Source organism: Eleginops maclovinus, chromosome 23 (assembly GCF_036324505.1).
Source record: "Eleginops maclovinus isolate JMC-PN-2008 ecotype Puerto Natales chromosome 23, JC_Emac_rtc_rv5, whole genome shotgun sequence".
NCBI lineage: Eukaryota > Metazoa > Chordata > Actinopteri > Perciformes > Eleginopidae > Eleginops > Eleginops maclovinus.
The window spans coordinates 13027123-13044800 of record NC_086371.1 but is presented as its reverse complement, the minus strand read 5'-3'; the positions used below and the strand labels follow the sequence as shown (position 1 = coordinate 13044800).

At 38.7% G+C, this 17678-nt stretch overlaps 2 protein-coding genes across 2 annotated transcripts; one reads left to right on the top strand and one right to left on the bottom strand.

The window, feature by feature from the left end:
• Positions 1-779: 779 nt before the first annotated feature.
• LOC134859699 (endonuclease domain-containing 1 protein-like) lies at positions 780-2984 on the bottom strand. The gene is made up of 2 exons (XM_063876343.1): positions 2491-2984; positions 780-1635 (listed from the first exon to the last, which is right to left on the bottom strand). The coding sequence occupies exons 1-2, from the start codon at positions 2791-2793 to the stop codon at positions 1024-1026; spliced, it is 915 nt and encodes a 304-aa protein (XP_063732413.1). The 5' UTR covers positions 2794-2984; the 3' UTR covers positions 780-1023.
• Positions 2985-6927: 3943 nt separating this feature from the next.
• LOC134859877 (zinc-binding protein A33-like) lies at positions 6928-14567 on the top strand. The gene is made up of 6 exons (XM_063876623.1): positions 6928-7519; positions 8622-8717; positions 10446-10679; positions 10869-10891; positions 11917-12032; positions 12521-14567. The coding sequence occupies exons 1-6, from the start codon at positions 7004-7006 to the stop codon at positions 13084-13086; spliced, it is 1551 nt and encodes a 516-aa protein (XP_063732693.1). The 5' UTR covers positions 6928-7003; the 3' UTR covers positions 13087-14567.
• Positions 14568-17678: the final 3111 nt, after the last annotated feature.

Below are 17678 nucleotides of genomic sequence, written 5' to 3'. Positions count from 1 at the left end.
AGGGTTGGGTTCACTGTCTCTTGATTAGGGAAACAAGATTTTTTACTGCCACACATCAAAATGTGTAACTACAGACCCGAATTGAATGGCTTTGTTAAATGGTATGAAGCAATCGGGGCATAGTGCCCTCTACTGGAATGTAAGGTCTGTTTTTTTCTGTGGTTTAACATCGTGAAGGTTAACACAAATATTTTTTTCTTTTGAACAGGATATATTGTAACTTTAAAAGAACTTATTTTTTTAAGCCAGGCAAGATTAATTTAGGTGAGCTCAAGCTTACTTTAATACAATATTTTCCTATTTTTATGATAGTTTCAGTTTGAATTTAAAATAATAACACTGTGGCATACCCATAAGAACACTAGCTATGATAAATGCAGATAAGTTCCCTAGAGCTCCTCACTCTCTTTTTTTTACACTGCACTTAAACAGACATTTTTAGCATTAAAAACACGTGGGAAATAAGGTTTCACAGAGTCAAGAAGGCCAGATTTGTTGGATGGACAGCAGTAAGCACAATATACACATGAACAGACAGTCTGTTATTGATGCTGTGGGCTGGGTGTTACTACTGTATCTGGCATATTCCAGGATATATTTCTGTGTATTTAAATTACCACACAGTCTGTGGGGAGCCATGTTGTTTTTCAAATACAGAATAATTGTGAAAAGTGTAACTCAATGCACCACAGTTATTCCTAAAGCTGATGTTTGTCTTTGTGTTAGTAAAGTTAGTATTTAACATAAAATGACCACACTTTGCTCCATTGGAAAATAAATCCATTTCAATCTGCTTTTATTAGTACAATCATGAGGTCTGTAGTAGATGGTGTTACAGGATGACATTATCAAAAGGGGAAACTATTATTATGACCAAACCCTAATAATCGAAAAACACTTTTTACGATACAATTATAATGCCCTGATTAATGAAACACTAATTCGGTAATTAAATATGAAGAGATGTGCTCTACATGATTATTTCTGCAGTGCACACCTATAGCAGCAAGCACCTAAGCATTTCTACTGACACTGCCCATGAAACAGACTGACTGACATGGCCAGCCTTTGTGCCAGGATGCCCTCCAGAGTCTCTAAAGACATGCGCCTCACATCATAGCCCCTCTTCGAGGCTTTTACCTTGACGTCAACTGGCACAATCTCCTCCCCACTATTCGGGTTGTTTCTTCCCACTGCAGCATGTGTGGGGAAGAAGGACTGCATATAGGCAGGAAGGTCAGATCTGTATGATGGGCAGCAGTAGGCAGACCACATGTACTCAGGAACAGACACCCTGTTATTGATCCAGTGGAGTTCAGACTCATAAGGCAAGACTCCGGTGATCACATGCATTGACCCATTGCAGAAGGCCTTGAATTTTTTTAGCACTTCAGTCTCCAGAGTGTTCCATGAGCCACTGTTGGAGCCCGCACGCTGAGGGACTGTGTTTGTCAGGGTGAAGGTGGCCTCACGGTTTTCTTTTGTCTTCTGGTGCATGCTGGGATTGAGATGCCCCCTTGTGAAGTTGGAGTTCCTGTAGTCGTCAGACATCGCCTGGCTCTCAATCACATTCTGATCCATGGTGGTAGCAAACTTGAAGGGTGCCATCTCTGAGCTGGCACGGGAAAACACCAACTTAAAGATGGAGAGACAAATACACGTGACTTTTTAGAAGTTACATTTTGTGGCTTGTTGATCCTTTTTGAGTTCAATAGCCATGTCAATATAACTGTCTATACTTGCGTGTGTGTGTGACTGATTCATTCATGTTGAAAAGTGAAACAGAACTTAGCCAACTCTTTCCTTTCTTTGTTATCTCACCAGAGAAAGAATAAGCATTTTGTATTTACAATTGGAGAGAGGCTGCTTCCTCTAAGTTAAATATTAAAACTTGTGCTAGTCACACATTGAACATTAGGACAATTCAATAAACAGAAACGTAGTCATCGCGTATCCTGAAACAAACACACATTCTAATTAGCTTACATATGTCTGCCAATACTTAAGAGTGAATTTCTGAAATCAGAGTTATTTATATTCACACCCAAATGAAGTTATGCTCTGTTGTAGAATAACAATTAACAAAGAGAAACAAAGCTATACTCTGCCCTTGTCAGGATACTAGCTCCCCCTGCTAATGTATATTAACAAAGTGCACAGTGTATCCAAAACTAATGAAACAATAAAAAGTCCTGGAAAAAAATCCTACATTCACGAAGGTTATAACATTAACAACTTTCTTAGAGCTCTGTTGATAGACTTTCAGAAGAGTTTGGGAGACTGTTAAACTGAGTTGCATTATACAAAGAGGTGTTTTATTTAGTCTGCCCTCACTAATGAAATTGACAAGAAAAAATATATTTCATATAATAAATATAAAACCAGGGTGTATAAACTTAGCAAACAAATCATACTTAATAGGTAATGCTATTTTTGTTCTAGTGCATTAAGATAGTGGCTGCTTACATTGCACACTGTTTTTATGCTTACCTGTGGCTCGTACTTCCAGTTAGCATTGGGCCGTTTTCCATCTGCAAGACCGAGACTGTACGCAGAGTACAGCGGTGCACGACTCTGGCGATGATAAAGACTGGCAAAGTGGTACTGGTTCTTATAACGCTGGCATATTGGCTGGTATCCTGTTGCATCAACACCTGTTGGTGGGGTTTCATTGTAGAAGAAATCAAGACAATTGGAGAAGTCGTTGCTGATCTCTCCAAGGGCCTGGCCATCAAACCAGCATAGGAGAAGAAGCAGAGCTCCCGTGCAGTTCCTTACCTTCTTTTGAGGCATCCTGCTTAATAGAAACACAACGGGTTGGCTGTATTTATGTCTTCAGGAAATAGATGCCAGCAAACACAAACTTTTTTCAGACTTCTTCTCAGACATAGCTTTTAAAGAGTTAAATAAAACCAGTATTTTGAGTGTCTATCCGGCACCTGAAGTATTTGCCTTTGAGGGCTGTCTGTGCACTGAGGTTGCCTCAAATATACTGACTGCGGGAAGCCCACCCCCCCCATTCTCCTGTCAAACTTCCCCTGTTAACCAGAAGTCAGTCTGCCTTCTAAAAAACATGGTTCTGCAAATACTTGTTTTCACTAGTCAGCTGAGGTGGACAGCTTTGTATTTCGGTCTGTAATCATTTGGTGGTTTGGACTGTTATTGATTAGTACAGTGTTAATCTTAGTATTCCAGGTTTATAACAGAGATGTGAAAAACAAAGTGTTAAATGCTGCACGAACAGACGATCAGTTTCTTGTTGCTGACTGTGGTAGACATTGTTGATGACTTGTAGACATCCCATCCTGCTTCAACTTTCCTCAAACTTTGTAAAAAGGACAAAACATCATGGGAGACTTCGATATATTCAGAAAATCCTAAATGCACTGCATTATGCAGAGCTAATTTATGGATTGCAGTGCGCTTGAAGTAGCCTACAAACAATTATTACGATTTTTACATTTATTTTTTTGTCCTAAACTGTTTCTCAGAATTGTTAAATTCATGAGGTATCAACTGATATAACAAACTCGCAATTCAGCAAGTTTCCTTTTCGGTCTCTCTCCAGTTTCTGCCTGGTAGTTATTTTCTCATTATTTTCTCTTTAAGGGAACCAAAACTATTTTCTAGAATATATTAACCATCCAACAGTAGGTTATTACGTTATTTTTACTGCATTCAGGCATACAGTAGTTAAGATTGGGACCAGGATTACAAATGGATACTACTGATTCTTATTTTGAGTATTTATACTGGCATAATGCCATTGATACAGTGCAAATCCATATTTTTGTATTATTAGATGTTCTTAAAAAGATAGAAATCTTGCTCCCTTTAATACACATTGCCAAATTAATGGGAGTTTCTGGACACATTTATAAATTCATAGCATAAATCATCAACAGGTAGAGATTACGAACCTAAACACTAAGTCAAAAAGTAGTAGACACTGTTCAACTATTTATCCTCATGTCCAGCAGTGGCTCAGTCAGTAGGGGCTTGGACTGGGAATCGTAGGGGCTGACTATCACGGACGCAGAAGCTAATAATGGTCAGGTCGGTGGAATTTACTGTGAGTAATAGCCTACATTTACTGTCACTGGTGATGAATTGTAACCTATGGTTGACATGGAAATGCCACAGTTTCAGTTTCCACACAGAGAACAAAAGCTGAGCCCTACGAAAAAACATAAAACAGATATTAACTTCCTGTTTTATACTGATGAGAAACAGAAAGTACTCACACAGGGACGTTATTTAGCTAACGTTTACTAGCTACTGAAAAATATTTTGGGACTGTAAGTGGTGATGCTTGTGACCGGAATGTTGTGTGGTAACAACACTAGCCCCAGACCGGAATAAGTTTGTGGCAGTTTAATTGAAGTTTGAGTGTCAAGTGTGAATAGTATACTGAACAAAGTGTCAGGGTTGGGGAAACAGGACCCAAGTGCAGTAAATCAAGGGGAAGCAGGTAAGGGTCCAAACAAAAAGAGAGCTTTATTCAAAAGCTGTTGACAACAAAACTCAAAAAACGGTGCGAGCAGGCACGATCATCAACAGTAAAAGTAGCAAACATCAACTCAATTAAACCAGTAAGACAGGAGGGAAGCCGAGAGGAATCAAGACCGGCAGACAGGACTGGGAAACAAATAGAACTGGACCACGAGACCCAGGGACAAACATGGGAATGACGACGACCGAACACCAAACAAAAGGGAAACAGGGACTAAATACGCATGGGTAAACACAAGACGAGAGACAGCTGGAAGGGGGAGGAGAAACTCAGGGGCAACAGGTGAACACAATGACAGAATCAGGCACACAAGGGAAACTCAGACAGGAAGTGAAGCTTAATGTGAAACAAGAGGGAAAACATTTCAAAATAAAAAACACAACACAAAGACATGACGAAACAAGGATCATGACACAAAGTACATTATATGCGTATCATTCCCGATATTAATCTGACAAAAGATAATCGTATCAAAGGACGGAATAGCTGGACAAACAACTAATCAACGAACACAGCACATTATATTAGGCTAATTCAATTAATTTATTCTCATATTTGGTATTGAGGTAATCCAAAGTAACGGAAAGTAATCAGGTTACGTTACTTTAATATTGTGATACTTAGATTAGGTTACTGACTACATTTTTTAGCAGGTAAAAGTAATTGTAATGGAATACATTTTTAAAGTAACCCTCCCAACCCTGGTCTTAAGCATCTTAATATACAACTTTGTAACCCTTTGCGCAAATGAAGGCTAAAATAAAATAAACTTAAGGACTTTGTAAAAAATCAATAAAGGAGCCACCTCTGTTGTCCCAAAAAGAAGCAAAAAAGGATTGTGTTTACTGACGCTGTGCCATTCTTTGTTTTGTGTTAATGACTCAGAGGCAATAGGGTGTGTTTCAGAACTCCTGTTGGTTTACCTAAGGAAAACTTTGAAAACAGCCTCACTCTGAAGTCAAATAAATAAGCCCTAAAGCTCTCCGATATTCTCTACTGCCACATGCGCGTTACGGTAAAGAAAACAGTATATGAAGGTTTCTATAACCTGAATGCAGTGACTGAGTTAGCCAATATGCTTTAGGTAGCTATAGGCTAACTGTCTTAGATGCAAGGTAAATTACTTGTACCTAATGTTAGTGAATTCATTCGTTTGTGAATAAAATGAAGATGACTATAGGATCATTAGAATAATAGATTATTTAGGCCTAGGCCTACTAACTTTTGTTGTTGGCCTAATACAAATAGAGAATCTCTACTCTTCAGTGACACTATACAGGCTATGACTTCATTACCCTATATTCATACACTTGATTCACTTAATTAACTACTTAGAGGCACAGAACTAAGTACATTTACTCAAGTATTACTTAATTACAATTTTGAGGTACTTCCATTTTATACTTACAGTATATTCCAATACAATTAAAAGGTAAATAATTTAATTTGACTATTTTTTACTACATTTATCTAACAGCTTTAGCTACTTTTAACAAAATGCATCTCTAAAAATTAAACTAGTGGACTAACTCTTCTAGTCACAAGAGTCAAATTATTTTAATATTTGACAAACACACAATCTGTGTTTGTCTACAACAGTAAAATGCTACTTGACGCAACAATATTATCTAGAAATGTCATAATTATATACACACAAAGGCATTTTTTCTGTTACAATTACTTTTACACTTTAATCTTTAAGTACATTTAGCTGATAATACGTTTGTACTTTTACTTAAGTAAACTTTTAATACAGTATTTGGAATATAATGTATTGGTCCTTTTACAAAATTAAAGCGTCATTCCACCCCTGCTTATATATATTTGGAATGTTCTTAATATTAAGAATTTGTTTCTAACTTATGTGTGGGCAACTTTACCAAATCCATTAAAAGGTATTTTACAAAGGCAAAGGGTTGATTCGTGAGGTACAGGTAACCTTTTGTCAATAGCTTCTAAACAGTCATATCCAGTGTACCATTACCATATTTATCATTGCCATTTATTCCAATTCCCTCTTTGACTTCCTGTTTGTTCTAACTCTTCTCTTCTGTGGGACTTGTTAAATATGTCTTTGTTTCATGTATCTTTTGTAAACCAACTTTTGTTTTCTTTACTAAAGCTGATTTTTATATAATCCTACTGTCAATACCTTTTAAAACAGCATCATTTTACTTCCTACGCTAAAAGTAATTCTGTTTTGGTGACTGTCTTACTGGTGGGGAGGTCAGTGCAGTACTTGTGTGTTTTTCGCTGTTTTGGCCTTGTGGCTCCCTCTTTCTAAGAAAAGCGGTTTGTCCCCGGGTTAATGCAGACCGTACGCCCTGTCATGGAGCTGCTCCAGGAGGCTCTCAGCCTGTTGCTGCACGTCCTCCTCTCTTCCGTGAAAACATGCTCTGCTGTCAGCCTCAGACCACTCCCTCTCAGTGTCGGAGGGAACGGAAGAGCACATTTTTCTGTGCTGTTTAAAGAGTATGTTCACAGTGGAGAATGGCGGACGTCACAATTGAGGAGCTGCAGTGTGAGCTTACCTGCCCGGTGTGTCTGGAGCTGTTCAGGGATCCGGTCATCCTCGAGTGCGGACACCACTTCTGCCAAGTTTGCATACTTCAGTGCTGGGAGGTCAAAGCCGACGAGTTGTCGAGTTGCCCAAAGTGTAGAAAGTCGAGCGGCGGTAAACTGCGACCCAACTCGCTATTGTGCAACGTGGTGGACAGTGTGCGCAGAGCCCGGTGCATGGACACGGCCGCGGGGATAACAGGGTGGGACTCAGGGGGTCCGCTGGAGGAGCCGGAGGAGCGCGAGCCAGGGTCCAGCATGAGCAGCCTGGCCTCCTCCACCGGGCACTGGCCGCGCCTGGGTATGGATATGTGCGAGGAGCATGAGGAGAAGCTGAAGCTCTACTGTGAGGACGACCAGCTTCCCATCTGCCTGGTTTGCGGCATGTCCAGGGACCACAAGACCCACAATGTCATCCCCATTACAGAGGCCTTTGAGAACTACAAGGTACATTGTGATTGCCTGAGTTTAGACACGTTTTGTATACCAATAGATTCAGTCTACCTCCTAGGCCCAAGGTAGGGGATAATCTTACCATAACACTAATATTACAGACCTCCCTCTCTAAGAAACATAACTTGGTGATCCTTATTTGATCAGGGTCATTATTGATCACAAAACTTTAAAGTCTTTTAGTATTTTAGGGAGTGCCATGCTCCTCCGACACACCTCTGCTTGTCCTAGGAAAGAAACGTATCTCAGGTTTGTCAAGCATTCCTAAATGTAATTACTATCTATATTCAATCCAATGCCATTATGTGTCTAAGGTATATTTCTAAATATTCCTGTAGCCTAGTGAGACTGTATATGGTAGTCCATTTTTTTTCAATATTTCATTATGTTTTGTATTATTTAGACATATAGGATATGTCTTTTTTGTTTTGAATATATTTATACTTGCTGTTAGTGTTGATTATCATTTTTAGTTTAAATTTGTATTCTAAATAGAAACTATATTTGTATGTTATTGTATCTTTCAAACATTTTTTACTCTTGTAATGCGTGACACTGCTGCTGGAACAAAAATAATTTCCCAATTTGGGATAAATAATGTATGTATCTATCCATCCATCTATCTCAAATAATGCCTAGTTTATCAAAATTGTGTTTAATAGATACACTCATTTGCTCTGGCTTTAGCCAACAAGGCTTTCACATTGCAGATGCGGTGCAATGGCAGCTATTTTTTTTAAAGTAGGCTCCCTGTTTGTCTTGGCAGCCTTTAGGTATTTTTCTATTTACAGGAATTCAGCAGAACAGTGTGAGCTCCTTTAACGCCCCCTACGCTTTTAACCCGGCAGCTGACCATCATCAGTTTGTTTGAAGAGTCTCTGAGAGGCCTCTCATGTTTCACCAACACTGAATTTTCCACTTTGTTTGAATTTGTGGCTCTCAGCAGTCTGTTGAGGACAGGGTGTGCATCATATGACTCCAATTAAAGATGTTGTTTTTCAGAGCAGAGAAAACCTATTTAATCTACTTTTAAGTATAATCTGGTTTAGTAACACCACCTCTGTTTCATGTTTAGCATGTGATTGTTTATTTTCAGGATAAGCTGTCTATCGCTCTGGAAAGGGTTGAGCTGCAAACAGAGGAAGCCACGCTCTTCCAACGCCAGACCAATGAAAAGATCCTTCTCATTAAGGTAGATACATGTGTTTGCTTGTGAAGAATTTGGAAATACTCTGAACATAATCCCATGAAATAGATACGTGTGTGTTTGTGTCCTGTGAATTGAACCCTGAATTTCTGGTCTCTAAGAAACATTCCACCACCTTTACCTGTCTGACAGCGAGACTGATTGATGACTTATCCTAACTATGATTGGCAATGACACAACAGGTTGTTACTCACCGTGGTTGGTTCTCATGTTTTGCAAATGTAGAAGTTCCTCCTGAAATCACACAGGTGGTAAATAAACATTCATGCATGTGTCACATTTGTGTTTCTCACAATCTCTTCTTTCACATGCAGCTTTCAGCTCTCTTATCTAAAAGTAGCAATACCACAGAGTAAAAATACAACTTATTGGTTTATTTATATCTGTATTTATATTCTGAATCTGCAAAGTAACAAGAATTTAATGTTTTCCGATACATTTAGAGGAGTAAAATGTGCAATATTTGGTACCAGAAGCAGTGTAGTAGAAGTGGCATAACATGTAAGTACTTAAGTAAAGTCCCAGTACCTCAAACTTGTACATAAATTCAGAACAGGTTAAATACTTAGTTACTTGTGTGTGTGTGTGTGTGTGTGTGTGTGTGTGTGTGTGTGTGTGTGTGTGTGTGTGTGTGTGTGTGTGTGTGTGTGTGTGTGTGTGTGTGTGTGTGTGTGTGTGTGTGTGTGTGTGTGTGTGTGTGTGTGTGTGTGTGTGTGTGTGTGTGTGTGTGTGTGTGTGTGTGTGTGTGTAATAAGTGCTGCTACACATATCTCTGCTCTAGGTTATTACAACTCTTTCTCTAGCCAGTCGGTCTGCTTGTCTCAGCTTGTATATTTCCCTGTATCTGTCTGTCTTACTGTCTATCTGTTTGACCCAGTTTATATGCACATTCACAGATTTTCACTTCTGTTTCTCTGCCGGTATGACAGGATGTGGGTCAACACATTTCAGAGGAAGTTTGGCAATGTTTGTTTTCCTGCCAATTTCTCTTAGAACGTAGTCTGTAAGTTTCTTATTATTTTGCTTTCCTACCTATCAATCTTTGTCTATCTACCTGCATTAGCAATAAAGGAAGTATTGCTCCCCTTTACTTGGAAACATAAAAGTATTGCATTTATTATATTGCTTTAAGGGGAACTCCGAGGACACATCAACATCCTTTTACAGGTCTTAGGCCATATTACAGTATATGTGATAAAAGCTTAAAGCTCCAGAGAGAGCTGCGCGAAGCCAGATTAATATCTCTCAGATGACTCCTCATCTCTGCCTGTGGCTAGAAACTAAAAGCTACATTAGCTGCTAGCAAAACACCCGAATCTTTGATCCACTGTTAAAGGTCAAGCTGCATTACGGGTAATTTAAGTGAAACATTTTGACAAATAATACGAATATGTGAAATGAAAAAGACAATCTTTTGGTTCTGCTGTGTGAATTTTCATCCTTTCTTTAAAAAAACTGTCTGTCTTGTGCTACAATGATGGCAATGCTAAATTGGTTAAGAAGTATGTTGGTAAAATAAACTTTAAATATTAAAAGAAAGCAGATGCAGTGTATCAGAAGCAACAAGGCTTTTGGCCTTTTGGTTTCATTTAGATGTTTAAAATGTCAGATTACTTTGGCCTAGAGTTGAAACACATTAACTGTCCATGGTTAAAACTGAAACATTACAAATCCTCTTCCATGTTTTGCTGATGGGAGTCCTCTGTGTTTTAGGAGCGAGCAGGAGATCTAGAGGAGATGGTCACCACAGAGTTTTGCCGTCTGAGGGAGTTCCTGCTTGAGGAAGAGGAGCGCATAAAGGAGAAACTTCAGAAGCAAAAAGAGGAAAAACTCAACCAACTGGAGGAGGCGCTCACTGAGACCACAGAGCAAATCAGCCAAATGGAAAATATAGCCGACGAGCTTCGCCTCAAACTGACAGAAGAAGAAAACCCTGAGCAACTCAAGGTATAAGAGAACAGGGAGGAAAACCAATATGCTCATGATGCTTGTACAGCACATTTATTTTACCACAGATACAAAGTCTGCAAATACCAAGTAATGTTGATAGTATTCTCTAGAAGTGCAGTTTTAGATATTATCTGCATGTGAGGTGTTTTGTAATCATAGGCTTGTTTTTGATCTGCTCTATTTCAGGGAATCAAAGACTTCATTGGAGGGTGAGTATTATCACAATTGATCACTTTTGCTAATTTTTTAGTTACTTATTCATTTGTAGAAAATCTCCCATTTTAGTTATACGTGACTGTTGCCCTAAATCAGTGGTCTTCACTATTTTTTACACGCGAGCTGCATTGATAGGACAAAGTCAAAAGGAGAGCCTCTTATACCGCAAAGTATGAAAAGCTGCATTCAGTTATAATAATCTGTCATCATACCCAGAACATACAACATGCAATGCAGCCAACCAATACTGTAATGTAAAGCGTCTTTGAGCACTTGGAACAGCGCTATATCAAATAAATGCATTATTATTATTATATATATTATTATTATATTATTATTAATACATGGTTAAATATCTTGTTTCTTGTCTATATTTACATCTTTTATCAACTATTATTATATATTATTTGTATTATTTGTAGGCTAATAGAGCGAACACCTTCAGTGTGTTAATGGGTTATATGTTAAAGCCCTGCTTGTTTTTAATGTTTTTATGTGTATTCACAATCATATCTATCACCCCTTTATTTAGCCTACTGCCATGCCAATGAGGAACCCTGCCCTAAATCCAAAGTCACAACGGTGTATTGTTTTGTAATTATCTTTGAGTGTTGCTGAACCAGGATGTTGGGGCATCGTTGTGGTTTATCACGTTATCTTTGCCAAACATTATCCCACCACGAAGCAGTCCGTCCATTTGCCAGTTTTTCGTTTACATTTCTTCTTAAATGGTGGAATATAGGTGGAAGAATACAGATATAACGTAATGATATGACTAAAGTCCACACTGCTTGCTGTACATGGCTTGAGGTAAAGCTAAACAAAAGTTGTATAATATATATTGGTCTTATATTTAATAAGAAACATCAATGGTTGACATATGTAACAAAAATAAACATTACAGTTGTAGTAAATTGTAAGCACTGAAGCAGCTACAACAATTGCTATATTAAGTGAAAGTACTTTTTGCTTTAATTTATTTTATCTTTCAGTGTACCTTTTTCTTTCTCTCTGTCAGGGCTCAGAGCTTTTTTGAGCGGCCCCCAGAGGTAGCTGTGGATCTGCAGTCAGGAGAGTTCCTGGGACCTTTGCAGTACAGGACCTGGAGGAAAATGAGCTCCATTTTTCAGCCAGGTATTTAAACACATATTGTGTACAAACAAACACATCCTCAACACACGTCTGAGAGCAATGGAAATGAATGCAGCAGAGGCTCAGTTATATCAGTAAAGCTTAACAAAAAATTGATCTAGATTGCAACTCAGGTTCTGTGAAACAACGTTTTACTGCTTCTTTAATCTGTGATCTGTCTAAAGAAGTTGAACAACATGACTTATAAACACATTTATTTCGGGTCATTTGGGTCAATGACATGTAGTCATGCGTTGTGGTTGATCGTGTAATGCTAGACTGCACTAAAGAATGGAGTTACACCTTGACGCATATCATTTATATTTTATTTGTATCCATGTAGCTGGTGCTCTTATCTAGCTCATCTTACACTAATTGGACAGGAAGGCATTCGTTCATCTTGTTGAAGGTCACAGCCAGTCTTTTTCTGTTAACACGCTTGTTGTTGAATTGCGACATTTTTAACCCTTTTCTTGTTATTGCTCTCTTAGCTATCACAGCGGTGACCCTTGACCCGAACACAGCATACCCCTGCCTGTGGGTGTCCCCGTGTTGCACCAGTGTCCAGGTGGGGAAAATCCAGATCAACCTGCCCAACAATCCAGAGCGTTTCACCCGCTACAACATCGTCCTGGGCTCTGAAGCCTTCTCCTCTGGGAGACACTACTGGGAGGTTGAGGTGGGAACCAAGACAGCGTGGGGTCTGGGTGTGGCCACCGCCTCTGTCAACAGGAAGGATGAGATCAGCCTCTGCCCAGATGATGGCTTCTGGACCTTAGTGCTGAGGGATAACGGTGACAGCACCAGCGAGTATGAGGCATGCACTGACTCAGAGGAGAGCATGATATATCCCTCCAAACCCCCCAGCAGAGTAGGGGTCTATCTGGACTATAGTTCTGGTGATGTTGGGTTTTATGATGCAGGAAACATGACCCACCTCTTCACGTTCTATAATGCAAAATTCAAAGAGCCTGTTTTCCCATATTTTAATCCCTGGCCAATTATCAACGGACACAACAGGGAGCCTCTCACCATAGTTACACCACACTGGGGATAGATTTTCCCTTCATCACAGAACAGATCCAGAATAAAACTGCAGGAGAAAATTCAGTAGCTATTGAACTCAGATGGACTCCTCTCAGTGTGATCACTCTGCTGTATAAATGATGTGATGGACATGTAAGTAACCCTACAACTTTAGACTTTAAAAGAGAAGATGAAACTACTCAAGGACAAGACAAGTGACACTTTCGAAACACATGGCTGTTGATATTCTATTTTTCTTATAGTCAACTAATCCAATGAAAAGATGTTTAATCTCAAATGTCTGGATGGGCCTTCACTACGCGCCCCGGCAGGTTTCCACCTGGCACCCTACAGTTCATACCAACAATTCTCAGATTGTCTGTTTGATGTTATCAGGTTCCCTTCTATCAGTGAGTTTAAATCTAAAATATTGCGAAATAGCTGTTTTCGCTTTGACATCAAAATCCTCCGCCCTCCGGTTTCTCAACTCTCTGTGATAAATAAAATGCACCCCCGCTGGTCTGAGCTGCAAAGCTGCTGCTGTGAGGATCAGGCACTTTTAATTTGTTGTTACAGTGTCCACCAATTTGTCTAAGAATGTGGTTTTGTTTCGATAAAAAAAGTCAAAAAGAGAGTGGGGGAAGTTGGCAAGTAATTTAATCATTGTATGCCAGAAGACAGTTTTACGGGAAACACTGACTATGATGGCAAGCCTACTAACAAATACTGTCTGTGTAGCCAAAGACGGATATATTTTGTATCTCTATGCCATGGAAAGTTCATTGTATTTGAAATGGCGATGCCATTAGGCAGTTCCATCAACCTCATGGTATGATTACTGCCCTGATTCATTGTCCGCTGTGAGACCTTAGATAGGTGTGCTTTTCCACGTCATGTTTTATCAGGGGCAAAGACTACAACTGACTCCAATCCGGCCTTTGAAACCTCTTAAAGACGATTAAGAGAAATGAGGGACGCCTGAGATACATTTTAAGTGCCATAGCAAAGGGTCTCCTTATGTCAATGCCATAGTTTACTTTTTTTGCTTGTTGAACCCTGTTTTCACTTTGTCAGTACTAGGTATTAAGAAAAAATGATTTCACATATGAGTTATCATGTGACAGCTAGCAGGTGCTCAAAGATATACACAATGCAATTTGGATACTGAATGGTTTTGTGAAAGAACATTTCTAAATTGTATCAACAGATGATGCTCAATATTTTACTGTTTGTTTTGAAACGATATCAATATATTTTGAAACAGGTGTAGCTGTCATGTATCCAATCATGTTATTCTAATAACATATAGTGTGACAAATGATTATTCAGAAAGTGTTTTGGAAGTTTTGAGTAAGGAAAACACGGTCAAAATATTTGTTCTTCAATTTTAATAATTTGATTACATGTTGTTTCAGTTAATTTCACCAGAGGGCGCCCTCACCTAACTTTGGAGGCAGCACTTTTGTGGTCTTTATAATACAACTTAAAAATAAAGAATTAGGTAACATCTCATCTTGGGTGATTCATAATTATTCTCCATCCAACTCCATTTTATATATGTAGCCTAATTTCACAAACCTGTGTCTGTGTGTGTGCGCGCGCGCGTGTGTGTGTGTGTGTGTGTGTCATCATGGCAATATGTACTTCTGGAGAAACCGGTCGAAGGAACTCCCCCAGAAGTGTTGCTACTCGCCGAAGGTCGAGTTTAAAGCAAGCAATGGTTTCAGAAGTAGGGATATGGGAAGTGGAAAGGGGCTAGTGGATCCCCCATATCACGCAAAAATATTCGCTAGTTGTTTCATTGTTTTGAACTAAATGACACAAAAGTTAGAGACACAGAAGAGGCAAAGAACCAGAGGTGCAAAGGTTGAGATCAGGTGAGGATAAATCTCATGGAGGAAGGGGATACAGATCCAAAACATTTGGAAGGAGGAACCAACAGCAAGGGGGTGAGATGGCCAATGGTCTAGCAAACCCCTGTCAAGAATACGTTAAAGAGACATCAGGAAGTGGTATGTCATAAAGGGTTTATTTTCATCATGTTTTACAATCTAATGCAACAAAACACACAGGATTTTACGCTACAGGCGCAGAGATAAGTCAACGTCCTGTTTGACACAGTCTCAACCAAACCCTGATTCACAATGTCGTGTTGCCTTTGTTTGACTTTGTGTTTACCTGTCACTGATACGCACAAAGTGTTTTTTTTCAATGTCCAGTTGAGCAAGGTTAATGAGATCCCTCTGGCCAATTGTGCAGTAATCTGTGACTACTATTACAAACAAATAAATAATGACAATTAGCCTGACCCAAATAAAAAGTATCTTTTATCCGCATCAGCTTTATCTCCGTGCGTCATCTGCTTCAACTTTAACCATAGAGTGCAGGTCTTAGTACTCTACCGGCCAGGCTAATGTCTTGTTTTTTCTACACTAACTATCCTGATCTGTAATTAGATATTATTGCAGGCTAATCAACATGCAGTAACGCAAGCCTTCACTTCTACATTACTGCTGTGATGCCACTCCCTCTGTCATTAATCCCTATCTTTGATCAGTGTCAGTGACGGTCAAGGTGAAATAGAAGTCTGAGATGAAAAAAAGTTCTCCCAAGTTTTTTCAGAATCTTTTTTACACTCTCTCCTTAGAAAGTCTGTATTTTATTCCATCCCTTTTTATCTTTTTCATCCATCCTTCATCTTTGCTCTTTCATATGACTGATATGTTCCCAAAATACAACCACTATTTTTAACTGAGCGCAGCTTATTCTGTAATGAATCGCTTTTCTGAGTTCAGCCCAAGGATTTGCCTCATCTTTCCTTCAATAATCGATGAGGAGCCTGCCTGATGAAAGACAGAGAGGCTGCAAGACGGGGTAAAAGTAATTAATGGAAACCTCATTAGAAACTGGAGAGAAATCAAGCTATTCGTTATCCCCAAGTTGAGAATAAACACCATCAAGTTGGCATATGTAAGTCAGGGATAATAACAGATGTAGAGAGTTTGAATAAGAATCTCGCTCACTTTGTGAGGAATGAGAGTTGTTTTCGTAAATAAAAATCACATATCTTGAGTTTATCCATGTTCCCAAAACTAAGAAACACCCACATCTACTTTCTCGAGAAAGGTCAGTGCAATATATGCAAATATATATATATATATAATATTTTGAATTTTTGTAATGATTGTTCATTTTTGTTATGTATTTTGTAAGTCTTTAGATATACGCTGACAACACAGTTGTCCATGTGTCTTACAAAACTAGTTATGTAGTTGGAATTAATCCATCCAAAATGAGAAATATTAGTTTTGTTTTATCAGTTTTCCATCAACCTAATCTCTGAACTTCAGAGATAAAAAAGGTAAGCTCAATGAAAAAGTATCAGAGAAGTATTTAGGGATAATTTAAGATTCTCAAGCAAAAACATGCAGACTACCCTTAGCTGTTTTAGGATGATAAGAAAGATCATTGATATCTGATTGACAAAAACAAATAGGGTACCATCATTACCAAATTTTAACTGAATACAACATTTTAGGTTTTGTGAATTGTGACTTTCATTATGTAAAGCCTAAATGTTTATTTGGACTTTCTGAAAAACATCCAGAGGATATCCAGCAGAGCAGCATCACGTGGCGATGGTACGACTCTTCAAAACATATTTTCTGAAAAAGGAACAAAATCCTGAAACCTTCTCCAAGATCATCACAACTTTAAAAGAGTTAATTTAGAAGCAAACATGTACTCATGCCTTTTAAATGTTATGTTTTCGGTGTCGGCTTTATTATATCCTGCTGGATTCAGTTGTACATTTTCAAGGTTCAAGGTTCAAGGTTTTTTATTTGTCATATGCACAGCAGATACAGCGTATATGTTGGCAATGAAAATCTTATGTCGCGTGCTCCTCCAACAACTCAACATGCATGGTGCAAAAGATAAATAAAGTAGTGCAAAAAGAGAGAAGAATATTTACAATATTAACAATAAAGATTTGAGGATGTGAAATATATACATATGTGGAATACATTGAAAGTATTTAAATACTTTACACTGTTGAATGAGGAGGTATGGACAGATGCATATATTATGTATAGCAGATATATATGGCAGATATGTACAATATATAGATATGTGTACTATAAACAGATATGTATGGCAGATGTGTATAATATATATGTATGTGTGTACTATAAACAGATGTGAGTAGACATTCACAGAGCTCAGGAGTTCAGTAGTCTTATAGCCTGTGGTATAAAACTGTCTCTGAGTCTGGTGGTCTTGGTCCGGATGCTGCGGTACCGTCTGCCAGACGGCAGCAGACAGAACAGATTGTTGCTGGGGTGATGGGGGTCCTTTAATATCCTACCGGCCTTCTTCCTACACCGCTGGGTGTAGAGGTCCTCCATGGATGGCAGCTCCGTCCTGGTGATGTGCTGAGCAGTTTTCACCACCCTCTGTTTAGCCACTCACATAAATGTTGCCATGCCAAATTGCATAAACACGACGATACTTGTCTATGATAGTCGTCAGTCATTTCCATCATTCAACATATCTGCGTATAACAAATAAACCAAAACTAAATATTGGATATGATTGTGGATAGTTGCATATTTATTAATGATC

What these genes read in the sequence shown, in the direction of transcription:
- LOC134859699 (XM_063876343.1), bottom strand. Translation starts at nt 2,793, where the DNA reads ATGCCTCAAAAGAAGGTAAGGAACTGCACGGGAGCTCTGCTTCTTCTC. An exon ending in ACTGGAAGTACGAGCCACAG is followed by an intron (nt 1,636 to 2,490) that starts GTAAGCATAAAA and finishes TCCATCTTTAAG; the next exon opens with TTGGTGTTTTCCCGTGCCAG.
- LOC134859877 (XM_063876623.1), top strand. Translation starts at nt 7,004, where the DNA reads ATGGCGGACGTCACAATTGAGGAGCTGCAGTGTGAGCTTACCTGCCCG. An exon ending in AAAAGATCCTTCTCATTAAG is followed by an intron (nt 8,718 to 10,445) that starts GTAGATACATGT and finishes TCTGTGTTTTAG; the next exon opens with GAGCGAGCAGGAGATCTAGA. An exon ending in AAAACCCTGAGCAACTCAAG is followed by an intron (nt 10,680 to 10,868) that starts GTATAAGAGAAC and finishes GCTCTATTTCAG; the next exon opens with GGAATCAAAGACTTCATTGG.